Source organism: Culex quinquefasciatus, chromosome 2 (genome assembly GCF_015732765.1).
Source record: "Culex quinquefasciatus strain JHB chromosome 2, VPISU_Cqui_1.0_pri_paternal, whole genome shotgun sequence".
NCBI lineage: Eukaryota > Metazoa > Arthropoda > Insecta > Diptera > Culicidae > Culex > Culex quinquefasciatus.
This window is the reverse complement of record NC_051862.1, coordinates 128,281,521-128,299,402: the sequence shown is the minus strand read 5'-3', so window position 1 is coordinate 128,299,402 and position 17,882 is coordinate 128,281,521. Positions and strand designations below refer to the sequence as shown.

Below are 17,882 nucleotides of genomic sequence, written 5' to 3'. Positions count from 1 at the left end.
TTAATAAAAACCATTTATTGAAAAAAAAAAAAAAAAAAAAAAGACCAACTGTGGTGAGAGGCGACCACACCAACCACACCACCGGACCTGGCTTAACAAACTATAATTAAAGTAAAAAATGCCAAACTTACTACGTTGTCATCAGCCGACACGATGTCACTAGTCGACGCTCTCGATATGGTAATGCTGCAGTTGAAGTTGCATTTGCTGTTCCTATCCTTAACGCCGGCCACCTCAACCTGCAGCTTTGGACTGTTCCGGCCCGTCGAAAATCTGCACAAGGATCATCTGGCCAGTCAAATTGTCATCAACGATCATCTGAAAAGTTGCTCCGTCCACGACACGTGCACCCCGGGAGAAAACTCCGTTCCCAGTGCCAAAGTAGCTACCGTTTCCACCACTGGCGCAACGACTCGCCGGATGTGCCAGAACAATGGAAGTGCATTCCGCCAGAGAGGCCAATCTGTTGTTGACATCGTGGAAACGATCAAAGGTGTTAATGGAAGAACGGGCACAGCTTCTGCGGGTGGAGTCGGCTCGACTTTTTTTCTTCTTCGCTTTTTTTGCCAGTAGAGCCACCACCTCCTTCATGGGCTTGCCCGTCGTGTTGGCCGGAACGGATATATAAATGGCATCTGCTGCTGCTCCTGCTTGGGTCGGTATTTGACTTGTTCAAGCGGTAAGATCTTGGTTTTAGAGGATGGCAACGAGAGGAAGAGAGAATTAAATGCGTTATTTTGACATTTGCATTGGGCTATCAAACACAACTCATCAAAAAAATTGCACCAGACTTAGCACTCGCAAAAGTTGCAGCACAATGGTTTTCCTGGGCATCGGAACTTATTTCGTGGAACTCCGTCAAACCAAGCAGCTGTCAGCTGAGACGAGCCTTGGGGCCAAAGAAAAACTGCGACGAAAATTGACCGCCAAACGAACAAGAAACTTCGGAACGATCGCAGTAGGCGCTAAAATGTTTATAAACAAAAAAAACTGACGTTTTGCAATCAATGAAATTGCATCGTAGATAGACCGGGAATAAAAGTTGATTTTTGTCGGAGTTCAATTTACCCAATTTAGGGTATTCATGAGTTAATGTTAAATATTGTATTTTACAATATAGTCAAAAACGATCTGCTATCATATGATTATATAACGACATGGCATTTTAACATGAAACTATTTAATAATGGCAAAGCAAAGATAAAATCTGGAGTATTTTTTTGGAAAATGCTCAATAATTTTGTACTCACCTCTATTTATCCATTTTTAAAACGAATGCAGCGAAGAACGAGGGAAAAGTGTACTGAGATGCCTCTTGAACCAATACTATAACAACGATAAAGAAATTTAAAAAAAAGTTTGAAAAGGCTACTAAAATCGTCCTCCAAAATCCTGTGAGAATCATCATAGCTCAAGCTTGAGCCAACATCGATGTTGGCTCGAGATTTTTTTTACTGGAAATTTATTTAAGACACTCTCCCCTCACGATTGCGGGTACGTTTATATCGAATATTGGATTAACAGTCTGGACTCCGTGCCTGAAACAAAATCATCTATCATGGGGTCCTGTTAATCCTGTATTATTTTCCCACATTTCCATTATTTTCCATTGCAGTTGGATTTGAAAAAAAAAATGGTGGTAATGCTTCTATAAATTTTACAAAAAATGTTATTAGCTTAAAAATTTATTAGAATTTTTTATTATAGTGTAAGAAATGATTGATTTAAATCCCTACGTATTTTTTTTAATTGGTTTAAGTTGGTAAAATACAGTCTTGATCAGATCCAATAAGATGGCCAAAACTGGAGCAGGGTGGAAACTGGGTCCTCTACCCTATACTAAATAAAATAAATAAAGCTACATATTTAATATAATAATGTACAAACATTTTGAAGAAATCCACTTTTCTACAAAAATTTGTCTAATAATGCTTTATTTTACTGTAATCTCACGAGCTATGTTCTCGCTCAATTTTAGTGTACACTCAAACCCCGATGGTTTGACACCATTTGTTGTCAGACGATCGGGGTCACTTTTTAGTTGGACACCCCTTTTACATGGAGTTCACACACACTACCAAATGTTTGTTTTGATAGTGTGCGTGAGCGCCGTGTAAAAAGTGACAGTTCGTCACTTTTTAGTTTGCCTTTGACCAACCAACGGGGTACAAACTAAAAAAGTGTCAAACGAAGAAAAGACCAACCACCGGGGGTTGAGTGTACCTACTTTTGTATAAAAATTATCGTCACCCCCAAGTTTCGATCTCACTAGGTTTTTTGGCCAAATTTTCCCTAGTTTCTGTTTAATTGCATTTGAAGAACCTTCTGTTACCAAACGGTTATTGAAAAGGAAATAGTTGCAAGGAACACCAAATCTCTATGAACCAGTTATTCACACAAATTGTAAAATTGTTATTTCGGTAAATAAAATGAATTGAATTGAAAAAAAAAAAAAAATTATCGTCACAATTCTGTCGGAGTTCGAAAAAATCAAAATTCTTGGTGGGCCAAACTAAACGTGTTAACTCCGACACCTTTCAAAGCTGGTGACTGCTTTCTCGGACGTCCCAACTGTCAAACGTATTTTGTCAAAACAGTTCAATGTTGCCTAACCCCCCCAAAGGAAAAAAAAACATTTAAATTTTTTAAAGTTCCTAAAAAAACAACAAAAAAACATACAAATTACTGAGAACTTGCAAGAAATCGAAAGCCGGTGAGTGTTACCGGTGTTACCTCATCAAGTTCAATCTTCGCATGAGAATTCCCTTGTTTGCACCGCCGGAACAAATCCGCATCTGCCGACCACGGAGAGAAAACGCATCGCTTCGCTTCGGCTTGATGGACGGAAACGCTACACACAGTCCAAGTATCGCATATGGAATGCAGAGGAAGGCCGGCTCCAGCTGATAAATAAGAATTTGGACAGATCCTTAAACATTTCGACGACGGTCAAATCTGTTAACCGCAAACTTACCCAAACACCACGGGATCTGGGCAAATCGGACCATCGGAATAGACAGCATCGATCGCCAGTGGCTGCTTGCTGCAGCGTAAATTGATTGTGATTTGGTAAGTGATAGCATAAACCACTGCTTCCACCCAGACGTCGTTAGCCGCTCAAAAGGTGACCAGCAAAACAACAAAGATAATTCCACCTTCTCCCTGATGAGCTCGCAGCTCCACCTTACAGAACGTCTTGGTGACAATTTCGATGAGTCCAGCTGTAATGTAAACAACAATTTATTCCACCTGATTTACGAACGTATCACTAACAAATTCATATTTGTTTACATTACCTGAGTTTTGATTTCACAATTTAACATAGTTCGACAAATGTTTGCATTTAAAGCAAACTTCAAAACATTTCCGCTTCCATTCCTCTGCGCACCAAACTTTGAACTGATTTGTTTTCGTTTTTCACTTGAGCTGTCATTCGCAAAACTAAATTTATATGCTTTTTGAGTTTACATTCACAATTTTTACATCAAAAGTACATTTACATGCTTTTATTTTTTCAAATTTATGTTTTCTTAGAAAAATAAAGTCTATTTAAATGAGATTTATTCATTACGTTGAATCTAATTTTACATGTCGGGTCTTTAAATGCGATACAACAGTTTAAATTGGATTTCAAATTTACATTGAGCACATTTACATTTTAAACATGATTTAAGTGTCGGGTAAATTTACACTTTTTTTTCTGTGTGGGATTCATTTTAAACTTACAAGAGAAGAAAACTCAAAAAATGTAATAAACATTCTACAAACTGCACCACTCGCTTAGAACGACCAGCCCTCTTTGAAGTTCCCTCACTGCCAAAGCCTTATCAAATACATTATCAATATGCCAACACTCTTTCCCCAGCCCCCTTTTCCGGACCACTTTCGCTGACGCCCAGCGGAATCTAATAAACGTAACTTTCAAAGATAATCATTGCATCGGAAGAATATCGATTTTACGGTCACCGGGCTTTGGGCACGGGCCACGTGCTATATTGGGAAGCAGTTTTATACAAAAAACGCAAGATTCACGGCAAGAAATGTTCCGACGGCCTTCGCCGTGGTGCAGACTACATCTGAAGGTGGCCAGTTCAAAGAACGTCATCCACGTACGTGCTATATCTCGCGTGGCGATGGACGCCATCGAACTTGTTGGGAGTTGAGGCAGCGGGAAAAAGTTTATAATTTTATGCATTAATATTTTTTTTATTGGTTTCTACCAGCCGCTATTTGTGAGAATTTGTAGATGTCTGAATAGAGAGCGATTAAAATGTTTGGGTAAACTCAACAATTTTATGACTTGTTCTTGTTTTATTTTTTTCCTGAAATTTAAATATTACTTCAAACAAACCAACTCACTCGAATGAGGTTAACTCATAACAGGAAAAGTTTCGACGATTGCAAACTTACATGCAAATCCGGCAAACCTCGTATGAAGCGCACCAATGCATTTCATATTTGGTTCGATCCCTTGCTAAACTTCTCCGGATGGCACTGCCCCACCGTGCTCGCCGAAGGAACTTGGAAAGCCTCAATGAAGTTGTTAAAAAGTTGCTCATATCACACACTGCAAACGACACTGCATATAAAGCGGACATTACCACAGACTGACGTGGGGTTTTGTGGAAGTATTGCTTTGAAAAAATATATTTTTTAATCAATCAGACAACTTAATTTATTATTAATTGGTTAAAATAAAGATCATAAAAAAGTTTAAATAAATTATAAGAAGTTTATACTGGTTTACCGGGAAGAGAAACATGGTAGGCATTTTGTTCTATTTTGTATAAATATGTACATTGTACAATTTGTCAACTGTTAGTAGCTCGGCATTTGTCTGTGTTTCACAGACATTTGAGCTTGTTGTGCACAGACTTTTTAAAAACTTCATTAAATTAATATTTTGTAAAAATACAAATCGAAACTTATTTCGTTAGTCTTCAAATGCTTAAAAACACAATTTTTGATGGATTTCTATGACTGTAAATTGATATATTTGAATGTAAGACAATTGCACAGACATACACAGACTTTTCACAGACATTTTAAAAAATCATGTGGCATCCCTGGTTAGGACAGTCACCGGAAAACCAGAATGATTTGAGCAAAAAGTATTGAAAATAGAGCGCGGACTTGGAGCGAATATTCATCAAATTCATGGTACCAACCAAAGATACAACTGTCCGATTTCAAGTTCGATTTGTGGACTGTATTTTTTGCACTATTCCGGCGGACTTGGGGAACCACTTGGGAGGGTCGGATTATCGTGAGCACAAAAGAAAACACATTTTTCTCTCCTTAACTTCTATTTAGCAGCTAATTTTAATGTTAATTGTTTGTTCCGAAAAACTCGCGATCCGCGGCGGCGACTTCCGTCCGATCACTTCGGCTGCTTGCGATAGACTTGTTTGGTCCTCGACTCGACGCGCAGAAAATTCTCGTTCGTGCTGTTCGCGCGCCAAAATCTCTCCTTTCGATCGTTGTCGTTTCGTCGTTGTCTCCTCTCTCGCTCACGCACCGTCGTCAACGGCGCGTGGTTGCCAGCTTTGTCGTCGATCGCAGTAGCCGTGGGGTTGGACACTGCTCACTTGTAAAATTTTCTTCGGGCTGACAGCTTTAGGCCCGAACATCCTCCCCACCGGAAGCGGCGTTGTACAGGATCGGCCGCTTCAAAACATCGCGACGTGTCCGCAAGTCAACGACTCGGACTATGTTGCCCAGATCCAGGTTAGTGTGCGTTATTATCTCAAGTCTCCTGCTGGCCACCTTGGCGGCAAGCCTCCAGTGTTGCTCTGCCCGCCCTTTCTTGACTTTCTTCTTGCAGGTGAGGCCGAACCGTACGACGGAGGCGTAGATGCACAGCAGTTCTCGGGAAGACACCAAGACGTTCTTGACCAGCATGTGTGAAAAGCGAGCGGCTAGCAGCTCACTCCGTGCAATCGTGTTGACCGTCTTTGGCACCAGCTTCAAATTCAGTTCTGCGGAGCTCCCTGGGATGACTGATTTTACGTACCTGCACGCTCCGTATGTGTGCTTCAACGCGGCGGCGTACTTGTGCAGCTCGTCAGCAGCGGCGTTCGCAGTCACCACCCTACGCGGCACTCGAATCTTGTCGAGGTCCCGAATCGCATCCAAGAAGTCTTCCTTCACCACCTCTTCTGGTATCTCTTGAATCCATCCAATCTCCTTTTTCCAGACAAGCTTCCTCACCAACCTTTCGCTGATGAACACCGGCGCAGTCAATCTCGCCGGGTCCGAGATGCTTGAGACGAGCGAGAGCACCTTCGATTTCGTTTGACGCCCGCTTCGTACAGGTGGCAACGTCGCGAAAAGTAGTTCGTCCGCTGTGGGGTTCCACAGCAGACCCAGAGCCTTGATTACCTCCTTGGTTCCAGTTCCTTCAACGCAGACCAGTTCCTCGCGATTGGCTTCCGGAATGGTCTCCAAGAGTTCCGAACATTCCGACGACCACTTGTGCAACTCGAATCCACCTGTCTTGCACAGTTGGATTAGCTGCGATTCTTTGATCGTTTGCGAGATGCCGTGGGAGGCGAACACTACGTTGTCGACTTTCAAATCCTCTTCGATGATCTTGGCTGCTTCTTCGAGATGTAACTCACACTCACGTTGTTCGTTACACACCTTCACAACACTTTCGCTTGCTTCCAGGTTCAAGTTTTCCAGTATGGCCATGTGCGAGTGAACCACTGCTGCTGTTTCTTCTTCTTCATCGCACACGCCACCGACGACCCAGCCTAACTGAGTCTCGCGTAGCATTGGCAGATGCTCCGACAACTGGACCTCTCCGGGCAACAGCAGCTTCAGGAACAACTGATTACCCAGCAGTAGATCCACCTTTCCTGGCTGATGGAAAGACGGGTCAGCAAGTTGTACTCCAGGCGGCAGTTCCCAGTTGCGGACGTTCACTGCGGATGTGGGAAGGTCGGCCGTGACCCTCTCCGTTACCAAGCACTTGACGTTGGCGCTGAAGCTGGAGTACCTCGAACGTAGTTGGACCACGCTGCCAGTTGAAGCGTGGGTTTTCGTGTTGTCGATGCCTGCCACGGTGACGTTGGACGGAAACTGCTTCAAGCCCAGCGACTCCACCATGGACTTCGAGATCAGGTTGGCTTGTGACGCACTGTCCAATAAAACTCTGCAGGGGTGGGTCTTGTTGTTTCTGTCCATTATGTCCACCACAGCCGTGAGAAGCAGCACTTGTTGGGTTGGCGTCACGTTGTGGCAACTGGCGGTTGTCAGTTGAGCTGCTTCTTCTGGTTGGACCTCCGGAGCTTGTTCCGGGGGCACTTGAGAAATTACCTTCCGTTCCGGCCTTGGACTTCCTTCCGAGTGGAGCAGACTGTGGTGGCGTAGTTTGCACTTCGAGCAGGTTCCAGGTGAAGTGCACTTCTTGCTGGGGTGTCCCCTCTTGAGACAGTTGAAGCACAGGTTGTGCTCCCGAACCTTGACCAGCTTCTGCGGCATCGGAAGTTCCTTGAACACTGGGCAAGCGTGGTTCTTGTGGCCATTGCCACAGATGTCGCACCTGTCTTCCGATGTGATCTCGAACTCTGACGTTGACATGGCGTACGACTTCTGGGTCGACTTGACGACCGGCTTAGGCTGGACCGTTGGCTGCTTCTGGTTCAGGTCTTCGCAGCGTTCCAAGACGAAGCACTGGGCCTTCAGGAACTGCAGCATCTTGTCGTACTTGGGCAGGTCACAGTTCTTGACTTCTGACTCCCAGAGTCTCCGTGTGTCCTTGTCCAGCGCTGCGCCGAGCAGATGGACCATGATCAGCTCCGATACTCCCGTGAACTCTTGTCCCAGGAACTTCAAACTCTCGACGTGCCTTGTGCACTCATCCACCAGGCCTCTCAGCTCGACGTGGTCCTCGTTGGTCATCTTCGACAGGTTCAGCAAACCGTGGATGTGCCGGTCGATCGTGTGACGCTTGTTGCCGTACTTTTCCTCCAGAATCTCCCAGGCATGAGCGTAGTTGCCCTCGCTGATGGTCTTCGCGTCGATCGACCCAACTGCACCCCCCACCAGCGCGTGTTCCAGATGGTAGAGCTTCACCGCTGGCGGATCGGGCGCCTTGTCGACCACTTCCTTGAACAGAACCTTGAACTTCGGCCAACTCTCGTAGCGGCCGTCGAACGAGGGATTGGCATTCTCAAGGGCTGGTGAACAATGACAGGGGTTGAGGGCTTGCGGGGTGCAGTTGCGTTCAGCGTTCCGTTTGCCCTTGTGGCATTGAACCCGAGCAACTGCTCTTCGAGCATGAGGGCTACTTTGTCATGGAGGTCGTCAAATTCTTCGTAGTGCTTGTCAGCTTGCTTACGACCCTCCATGTCGACCATGGCCAGGATGCTTTCGTGGTTGGACATGTACTCCTTTTGAGCAGTTTCCAACTTCTTGAGGTAGACGTGGACTTGCGGCTCGCTTAGCTGGCGGACTTCCGCAGTCTCCGTAGGGCGAATAGTTTTCAAGATTTTGTGACCTTACCTTTGGCCAGGCCTCGGCGGTGGACGAGCGTCTCGATCTCCATCTTGATCTTGTCCTGCAACTTCCGCTTCTTCTTCTCCTTCTTCACTACTGGCGTCGACGTTGTGGCTGAATCTCCAAATTCAGCGCTGCTTCCGGGGATGTTGCAGGAGCTTTTGAAGCACTTTTCGGCATTAGAGGAACACCAACAATCGAGCCTTGTGCCCGAACCAAACACGGAAATCGGCCAAGTCCGAAATCGCGATGCTTGGGGGGAAATTGTGTCCTCTAATCCGAATCGTCACTTCTCTTCTGGTCCCGCTTCTGGAACCTGCCACTTGTTCCTCTTCAAGAACCTTTTCCACTCAAGAACTTTCTGGACGCATCGCTTCTCACACTTTGCACTTTTTCACAAAGATGGCGTCCTCGTTCACTTTTCGCCAAGATGGCGGCTTTTTTTTCACTTGTTTGCGGCGTGTTCTCGTTTTCCAACTTTTTGGGCGCTTTGTACGCTTTTCGCCCACTTGCCGCGATAAAACGACCCTCCGCCTTTGTCCTTGGCACTGTCCCCGCGCTTTCGGTTCACCAGATCCGGCTCGTTTGGACCATGTCCGATTTCAAGTTCGATTTGTGGACTGTATTTTTTGCACTATTCCGGCGGACTTGGGGAACCACTTGGGAGGGTCGGATTATCGTGAGCACAAAAGAAAACACATTTTTCTCTCCTTAACTTCTATTTAGCAGCTAATTTTAATGTTAATTGTTTGTTCCGAAAAACTCGCGATCCGCGGCGGCGACTTCCGTCCGATCACTTCGGCTGCTTGCGATAGACTTGTTTGGTCCTCGACTCGACGCGCAGAAAATTCTCGTTCGTGCTGTTCGCGCGCCAAAATCTCTCCTTTCGATCGTTGTCGTTTCGTCGTTGTCTCTCTCTCGCTCACGCACCGTCGTCAACGGCGCGTGGTTGCCAGCTTTGTCGTCGATCGCAGTAGCCGTGGGGTTGGACACTGCTCACTTGTAAAATTTTCTTCGGGCTGACAGCTTTAGGCCCGAACAACAACCGTAACACCTTCGATGAGGCGTTAAGGTAAGAACAAGATTGTCCGTCAGGCCTGAACGCAAACGCAAAATTTTGCGCCTGTCATCATAGCCTGCCAGTCATCGACCATTGAACAAAGCAACCCCTGCAGATTGTTCGACTGACAGTTGATGGAAAAATCGAACTGGCACAGCGTTCTGCGTTCACCACTGCGTCGAACGGACAATCTTGTTCTTAGCTTTACTGTTTTCAGGCGTTATGAAAATGAAAAATGCATTTTTTTCCATCGCAGCAAACACCTTAAAAATAAAAATCTGTCATTGACATTTTGAAAACAAACAAAGCCCCTACGATAATAAGCAACCTCAATTCTACAGAAAAAAAATTTCACATTTTCCGAACCATACTTGTTTTGGCAATATTTTCGTGTGTTGGCAATTTATTTCTACAGAGGTGCCAATAATTGAAAACAATAAATTAGAATTAATTATTCGGGATTAAAAAATTATAAATAAAAATAGAATAATTTTTCAGAGTTTTGTACAAAGTTCTTTGTCTTATTGATCATGTAGAGACATAACCACCTGTACCTTTTTATTTTTATGTTGAAGCAATCTTGTAAAATTTCCCATCTTTCAACAATTCATGAATGAATTCATGAATTTGAGAAACACGATAAAACTTATTCATGAGTATGGTACATTTCCACATTAAACGTGAATGAAATTCATACACAATTCACGATTTCGGGATTTGTCTTTTTTCAATGTAATGAACACATTTTCACATTTCAACATCACGACCACTATTACAAAGTGCTACAAACTAAAAAAATCCACACTTCTCTGTGACTCATAAGTTGCATTTTTTGTACCATAAACATATCAATTCTAGAATAAATTTTCAAAAGGTCCTATCTGCATAGGAAACCCATGACTCATAGGTTGTTTTGAAAGTTTACTTTAGAATAAATAACAAAATGCAAAATACGCTTTTTCGAAACTAACCTTTTTCTAAATCACCAACTATAACTTTGCTGAAGGCTCCATGTCGATCATAACTTTACTTCTCGAGATACAAATTATTGCATGGACAGAGCTGTCAAAATTGTACGGACGAAAAAATTATGCAAAATAAGAAGAAAATGCAGTTAAAGTCGGTATAAAATATGTACAACAAACCACCATCCAATTTAACGACCCTCTTTTGTGGTCTCTAATTCATGTTTCTGCTCGAACCTTGGAGTTCAAAGGCTTGAATGAGGAGAGCATCTCAACCTCTTTCTACTCCAAGGAACCTTTCACTCCCGGATTCGAACTGATGACCTTTAGATTGCGAGTCCAACCGCCGACAAGCGACTCCATGGGAGTGGGTTGGATTGGTGGATTGGATTGGTGGGTTGTTTGTATTTATAACAGGGAGACGACTCCTACATCTGGAATGACTTACCGGCCTAACAACAACTAAGGTCGGGATCGACGTTTTTCTTCCTCATCCGATGGAAGGCGTAAATAAATATGTTAAAGTGATTATTCATTTTTTTTTAAATAAATTGTTCCCATCAGGATCATCGCTCCACCGGGGCTAATGATGATGGGACTTCTGGTCTCTAGGAGCGAGCTTTGATTATGTGCGAATAATACCACGTAATAATGGGGCGGGAATCACTCTGGTAAAGAATGGGAAAAGTTTTTCCTCGTTTCGCATGGCGCTGCGTGCAGGCATTTTCCAGATAATGACGATTATTAGACAAGCAGATCGAGAGGAGGCAATCAGAGTTGTTCCTCTTTTTGTTTGCCCCATCATTGGCTTACATTGTTTTCAGCTTGTTTTTTTTATTGGTGGTGGGCGGGTGGATGCTCATGAAAAGTTGACAAGACTAATAATTGTCTTCTCAGGAACGCGGCCACCCACCTTTTGTCATGCGACAGAACTCAATCGATCTGATCGGGAAGGAAATGGAGGGAATTATACTTCAACTTGGAGATAAAAACAAAAAAAAATGAGAGGGAGGTCAAATACTTGAACAATTTGCAAACAATGCAGCTCTTTCTAGGCACATGCTGGGTGTACCATTTTATTAATACTCTTTGCGTAAGTCTTTGCCTGTTTGCTTACCCTACGGGTTTTTTTTGTGTGTTTCATGCAGACGCAGAGTGCAACAGTCACTCTTTTAGCAAACTTGCCAATAATCGAAAACGTCAGTACCACTCTTTCGCTCAATATCTCAATTATGTACGTAAGAACTGAGCATCGCGAAAGTGGTTTCTATTCCAGTTCAAGTGACGATTATTATTTATAATAATTTAGAAAGTTAGAATCAAAAATTATAATGGAGCAGTTCTCTCAGATTTCAGTAATTCGATTTTTTTTGTATTTTTTAATCCTACTGAAACTTTTTTGGTGCCTTTGGTATGCCCAAAGAAGCCATTTTGCACCATTAGTTTGTCCATATAATTTTCCATACAAATTTTTAGTTGCTGAGATATTGCCATGCAAATGTTTAAAAACAGGAAAATTGATGTTTTCTAAGTCTCACCCAAACAACCCACCATTTTCTAATGTCGATATCTCAGCAACTAATGGTTCGACTTAAGATGTTAAAATATGAAACATTCGTGAAATTTTCCGATCTTTTCGAAAAAAATGTTTTCAATTTTTTTGAATCAAGATCAACATTTCACAAGGAACAAACATTCAATCTTACGCTTTTTTGAAATGTTAGTCTTGATTTAATTTTTTTTAAATATTTTTTTCCGAAAGATCGGAAAATTCCACAAATGTTTCAAATTTTAACATTGAAATCGGACCATTAGTTGCTGAGATATCGACATTAGAAAATGGTGGGTTGTTTAGGTGAGACTTAGAAAACATCAATTTTCCTGTTTTTAAACCATTGCATGGCAATATCTCAGCAACTAAGGGTCATATCAACAAAGTTCAAAAAAGCAAAATAAAGAGAATTTTCTCAGCTTTTCAAAAATATTTTTTTCAAAAGTGGGAAAACATATGCATACATTTTTTAAAATGAAAAACTTCGACTATTTTCAAAAAAGTCACCTAAAACTGAATTTAACATGAAAACGGTGCACTTTATGAAAATTTCACTAAAGTACTTTTTGATTGCAAATTTGACTTTACATCGAAAAATGAAGTTGAAAAATTTTTGCTACCAATATTTCGATTTTTTGAAAAAAATCAGTATTGTTTCAAATATTCATAACTCGCTTAAAGATTTTTTGCACAAATTGAAAATTCCTGAAAAGTTGGCATCCTGTCCTCTAAAACATATCAAAAAATAAAAAATAAATAAAAAAAGTGTTTTTTGCAAATCATGTTTTAGTGACAAAAAGTTAAATAAAGAATCACCAGTTTTTTAACGTGTATCGTTTTTTCCAGTGTAGTCCGTATCCATACCTACAACTTTGCTGAAGACACCAAATCGATCAAAAAATTCCTACAGATTTTTGAATTTTCATACGTCATTTGTGTATGGACAGCTGCCAAATTTGTATGGAAAATTATATGGACAAACCAATGATGCAAAATGGTTTTTTTGGGCATACCGAAGGTACCAAAAAAGTTTCAGCCGTATTAAAAAATACAAAAATTAAAATTAAAGAAAAAAGACCGATTTCGTAGAGAAAGCTCTGCGCTCATGAAAGAGACGGTGAGAGTTGACTGTGTGAGTGACTGATGGGAAAATATCATTTGTATCTAGGATTGTGCGGATATGCCTTGTCTCAGTTACGGGTGATAGCCTTCATAGAAATAAACCGGCATTTTACAACATGAAATCAGACTGTACAATAGTTTGGCTTGATATTGAGCCACCACAAGGTTACTAAAAACCAGGTAGATATTTTTGTGGTTAAAGATTCTTTTATTGATTAAACATCTTTAGCAAAGCGACAAAAAAAAACATTCGCCTTAAAATTTATAATTCAAAATTAAAAACTTTTTGTTTTATTATCAGTCAATTGTTGATATTTTACTTTATTTTTTAAATTGGGGGTTATGTTTCTGTACGGTGCAATGTATTATTAATTATGGGCGATCGATCCCCTTTTTTGACTGTTAAATACTTTTGTTTTTTTGTAAAGCAAATATTATTATTTACTATATCAAAAAAAGAGTAATCAATATGATGTGGAATATTTAAAAATGTAAAAAATATATATGAAAACACTTCTTTTTGACAGTTTACAGTAGATCAGCTATGAGATGCTACAATTAAATAGAATTAAGGTCTGTTCCAACATTGACAGGAAAAAATGCGTTCAAATAGTTGGAGATTTAGCGTGGGCAGTTCCATTCAACAAAGATCTCTATTATTATTATTATGGAACCTCCACTTCCAGTTGTTGGTCCTTCGCTGAAAATGAGAATCGACAGCAAGTATTTTCATTTTCTGCCCTCAGACCATAATTTGACGTTCGCCGTGATGCGCGCTGTAATTTGATTTTCCATCGACTTCATGATGGGAAGCGCACTTGTTACATCACTTATTACTGAACGGGGAGGACACGGAGCGCACGGAATCGCGTTTATCGCAACTGATTGAAAGGACGGTGGGGAAACAACGTCAAAGATAAAACGTGACCGGAATATTTCCTCCCCATCAGATGGACTCAAATCTTTGTAAACAATTTTACATCTTTTTAGTGCGCAGTGTAGGTGAAGTTGTCAATCGTGTTAATAAATCTGCAGTGGAAATTTGAATGCGTGTACAAATATTTTCGTTTGCAAAAACCTGAAGCAAACTATTGCATTTCAAATTCATGACACCTTTGCGAACTCCGCGTATTACAATGGCGTTTGTGACTTTGACTAATGATGGCATTCTTCAACCCAAATACCCTCGTAATTACCTGTCGTCAACAATAACAACAGCGAAGACAAAAGGACCCACACACACACACTTGCTCACGTGGTGATGCAGCGGCAATACGGTTCGCAGAACGTGATTTGACTATATCAACTTGTTATAACATCGCTATATCGCAGGCAGACACATTAAGACGAATATCTTCGGCCGTCGCATCCAGCCACGCAGTTTCATTCATCATTGTCCGCTCATTTATTGGAATCCTTGCGTCAGTGTGTTTCTGTGGAGTTCTGGGAGTCCTAACAGCAACTCATACAAACAATGGAGACGCATGGTGTCGCATACATTATGACCATTGATATCCATTGTTGTTCATTCAGAGAAAGGGTTGCGTTACAGGAATGCAAATCATTATTAGATGTTTGGTGTGTTTTTTGAGTTAACCAAGGGGTTCAAAACATTTAATGCTTAGGATTCTCCAAAAATTGCATATCTGCATCCCCATAATCTCGCATAAATGCATAAATCTCGGTTCAGTTTTCAAAAGGTTTAAAGCTACATTTTATAAGCAGCTTTTTGATCGTTTTTCATCAAATTTACGAATTATCTGCTTTAAAAAAACTTTAAATTGTAAAAAAAAAATCAAATAAGTGTCGGAGGTCCTAATGGCTGTTGCGATGTACTGCAAACTAACAAAAGATATGTTCAAAATAAATGTCTAGAAATCAACTTAAATATCACCATATTATACATTCAAGTTATAGTTTAATGTCCCCTGAACAAATTCCTGTACATACATAGTCCATTAAAGCTTGTATTTGGGCATGGCAGGTCGCTAGCTAAAAAAGTCCAAAAATCACTCTCCAAAAAGACCCATAAAATTTTGCAGCCAAAACTAATGCATTCAGCTTATAGGAAATTTTACGGAAATGATTTTGCTTTTCTTAACATTCAATTTACGTTCACGCAAAGCCGAGATATTTGCATTTTAGTGAAAAAAAAATTAACCAATTTTCAAAATTCTTAGTAAACAAAAAAGCATATATTTCGGATATTTTTTTTGCGCACCCAAAACCGATATTTTTTAATAACATTTCATGAAAAACATGAGGTTTTCTCACATGGACATGAATTAAATGTTAAAAAAGCTAAATCATCTCCATAAAATTTCCTATAAGCTGTATGCATTAGTTTTGGCTGCAAATTGTTGGCTCGTTTTGGGGAGTGATTTTTGAATTTTTTTAGCTGAAAAATGTTTTTCCCCTAAAACGCCCTGCCATGCCCAAACACAAGCTTTAATGGACTATGTCTGTACAGGAATTTGTTCAGGGGTCATTAAACTATAACTTGAAGCCCAAGGCGACCAAATTTGAATGACTAAAGTATGATTGTTACGCGCATTTGTAAGCCATTTTTGGGATTTTTTTTTATGTATGAAAACATTGTTCCTGACATCCTAATCTATCATTCTAGGGGTGAGCACCAAAGGTTTGACAACTTTTCAATTTTTTGGGACAGCATATTGAATACGTATATGAAAGACGTGTCCAATCTAAATGTTTGAAGATCTGGCAATCCTGTTTGACGTAATGATGACTTACGTGGTATTTTTTTTTATTTTTCAATGCCAATTCTTTCTTATTTACACGGAATATATGTTGGATAAGTAGTTAAAAAACCTTTCCAAAAAATTTAAAGCTTTGAATATCTGACAACTCTATATCGTGTGATACAAATAGGCAAAATATTCAAACTTGAGAAAACCCATTTTTTGCCAAAATCGGCCAACCCCTCGTTTGCCAGTCTTGTCGTTCTGAATGGTAATAATTACTGTACGCAGGACTTTTCGGAGCCATCACTTGCCCTAATATCCTTTCCATCACTCGAGTGAGAGACACACACACGACTTCGGTTCATGGAATTAAATCAAATCGCTTAATAAAATTGCACGCTTCCTCCCACGCGCCAGATGAAGATGGAATGGGATACTGGCTGGAGCCGGAGCCGTGTGTGTTTATTTATAAATCTCTCTCGTTCGAATGTACCTAAGACCATCCTGAGAGCACAGTGGGACAGTTACGAAACTTTTTGTATTTTTACGTTTCCTTAACCGATAGTAAATTTAAATAAAATGATTAAAAGATTACTGTCTCACTGTGTTGTTTTGATGAACTTTTGGTCAAATGTGCAATAGTGAATTGATTTTAACGGATAAGGTTGGGAGAACCGATCCCGATATGCATGACACATGAGCTCCTGCGAGCGAAGGACGCTGTTTTTTTTTTTTTTTGAATTAAATATACTTTATTGAATCTTTCTTATAATAATTACATTTGGTTTACATAATAAGTGGTCAGCTGTGGCTCTTCAGCTTTAGTTTGCTTTTCGTGATTTAAACACTGTTCATTTTCTTAACTTTAAAAGTATATGATTTATCATTTTTGTAACACTAGGTACAATGAGGAAAAAAATTTAAGAAAACATAACCTAACCTAAAACTAACTTAATCTTACCATAAACTAAACCAATCCTTGAATCAAGGGGTATTCAGATATAGCACATTTTTCCCTGAATTTCAAACATTTTTCTTGAATCTTCTGATCCAACATTTTTACTTCTGCTAATTCATGAACCTCACTTGATCTTGTCCAGCCAGGAACATTCAAAACCATTTTGAGTACCTTGTTTTGGACACGCTGGAGCTTCAATTTATGAGTTCTAGCGCAACACTCCCAAACAGGTACTGCATACTCAATAACGGGGTAAATTATTTGTTTGTAAACTGCTAGCTTATTTTTCAAAGATAGCTTTGATTTTCTGTTAATTAAAGGATACAAACACCTGATGAGAATGCTGCACTTGTTCAATATTTTATCTACATGCTGCCGAAACAATAGTTTCGAGTCAAGTATGAGACCTAAATAGACAACTTCCTTTGACCAGGGTATTGAAACATCATTCATTTTAATCAAAACATCATCCTTTGGGACAAATCGGGCCGATTTGGAAAGTGGAAAAATGATGGTTTGAGTTTTGGCTGCATTTATGCGAATTTTCCAGTCGCCAAAGTATTCGGAAAGAACGTCAAGACCCTTCTGAAGACGGCCAACTAAATATCTGGTTATTTTACCCTTATAAATAACGGCAGTGTCATCAGCAAAAAGTGACAACACACCATTACCAGGAAGAGTAGGCAAATCAGATGTAAAAATATTGTACAGAAGTGGGCCAAGAATACTTCCTTGGGGAACCCCAGCATCAATGTTGAATAATCCAGAAGCAATCCCATTCAGAAAAACCCTGAACGATCTCTCCGAAAGATAGTGCTGGATAATTTTGATAAGATACATTGGAAAACCGTATAAATACAGTTTATGTATCAAACCATCATGCCAAACATTGTCAAAAGCCTTCTCAACATCCAACAAAGCCATAGCAGTTGATTTAGACTCAAGCTTGTTCTGCTTGATGATTTTAGTTACTCTCGTAAGCTGATGAGCAGTATTATGTCCCTTTCGGAAGCCAAAC

General features: G+C 40.5%; 1 protein-coding gene across 2 annotated transcripts; it reads right to left on the bottom strand.

Moving 5' to 3' along the window:
- Positions 1–1,253: 1,253 nt before the first annotated feature.
- Positions 1,254–3,363, bottom strand: LOC119767771. 2 transcript variants are annotated; one of them, XM_038257228.1, is made up of 4 exons: positions 3,297–3,363; positions 2,975–3,221; positions 2,734–2,903; positions 1,254–1,326 (listed from the first exon to the last, which is right to left on the bottom strand). In XM_038257228.1, exons 1-4 carry the CDS (start codon positions 3,321–3,323, stop codon positions 1,267–1,269), a joined length of 504 nt encoding a protein of 167 aa, XP_038113156.1. In that variant the 5' UTR covers positions 3,324–3,363; the 3' UTR covers positions 1,254–1,266. The 2 variants fall into 2 exon arrangements, 1 of the variants encoding a protein (XP_038113156.1); XR_005277696.1 differs by lacking the exon at positions 1,254–1,326 and adding an exon at positions 2,482–2,608 and having other exon boundaries at positions 2,680–2,903.
- Between the last annotated feature and the right edge of the window lie 14,519 nt (positions 3,364–17,882).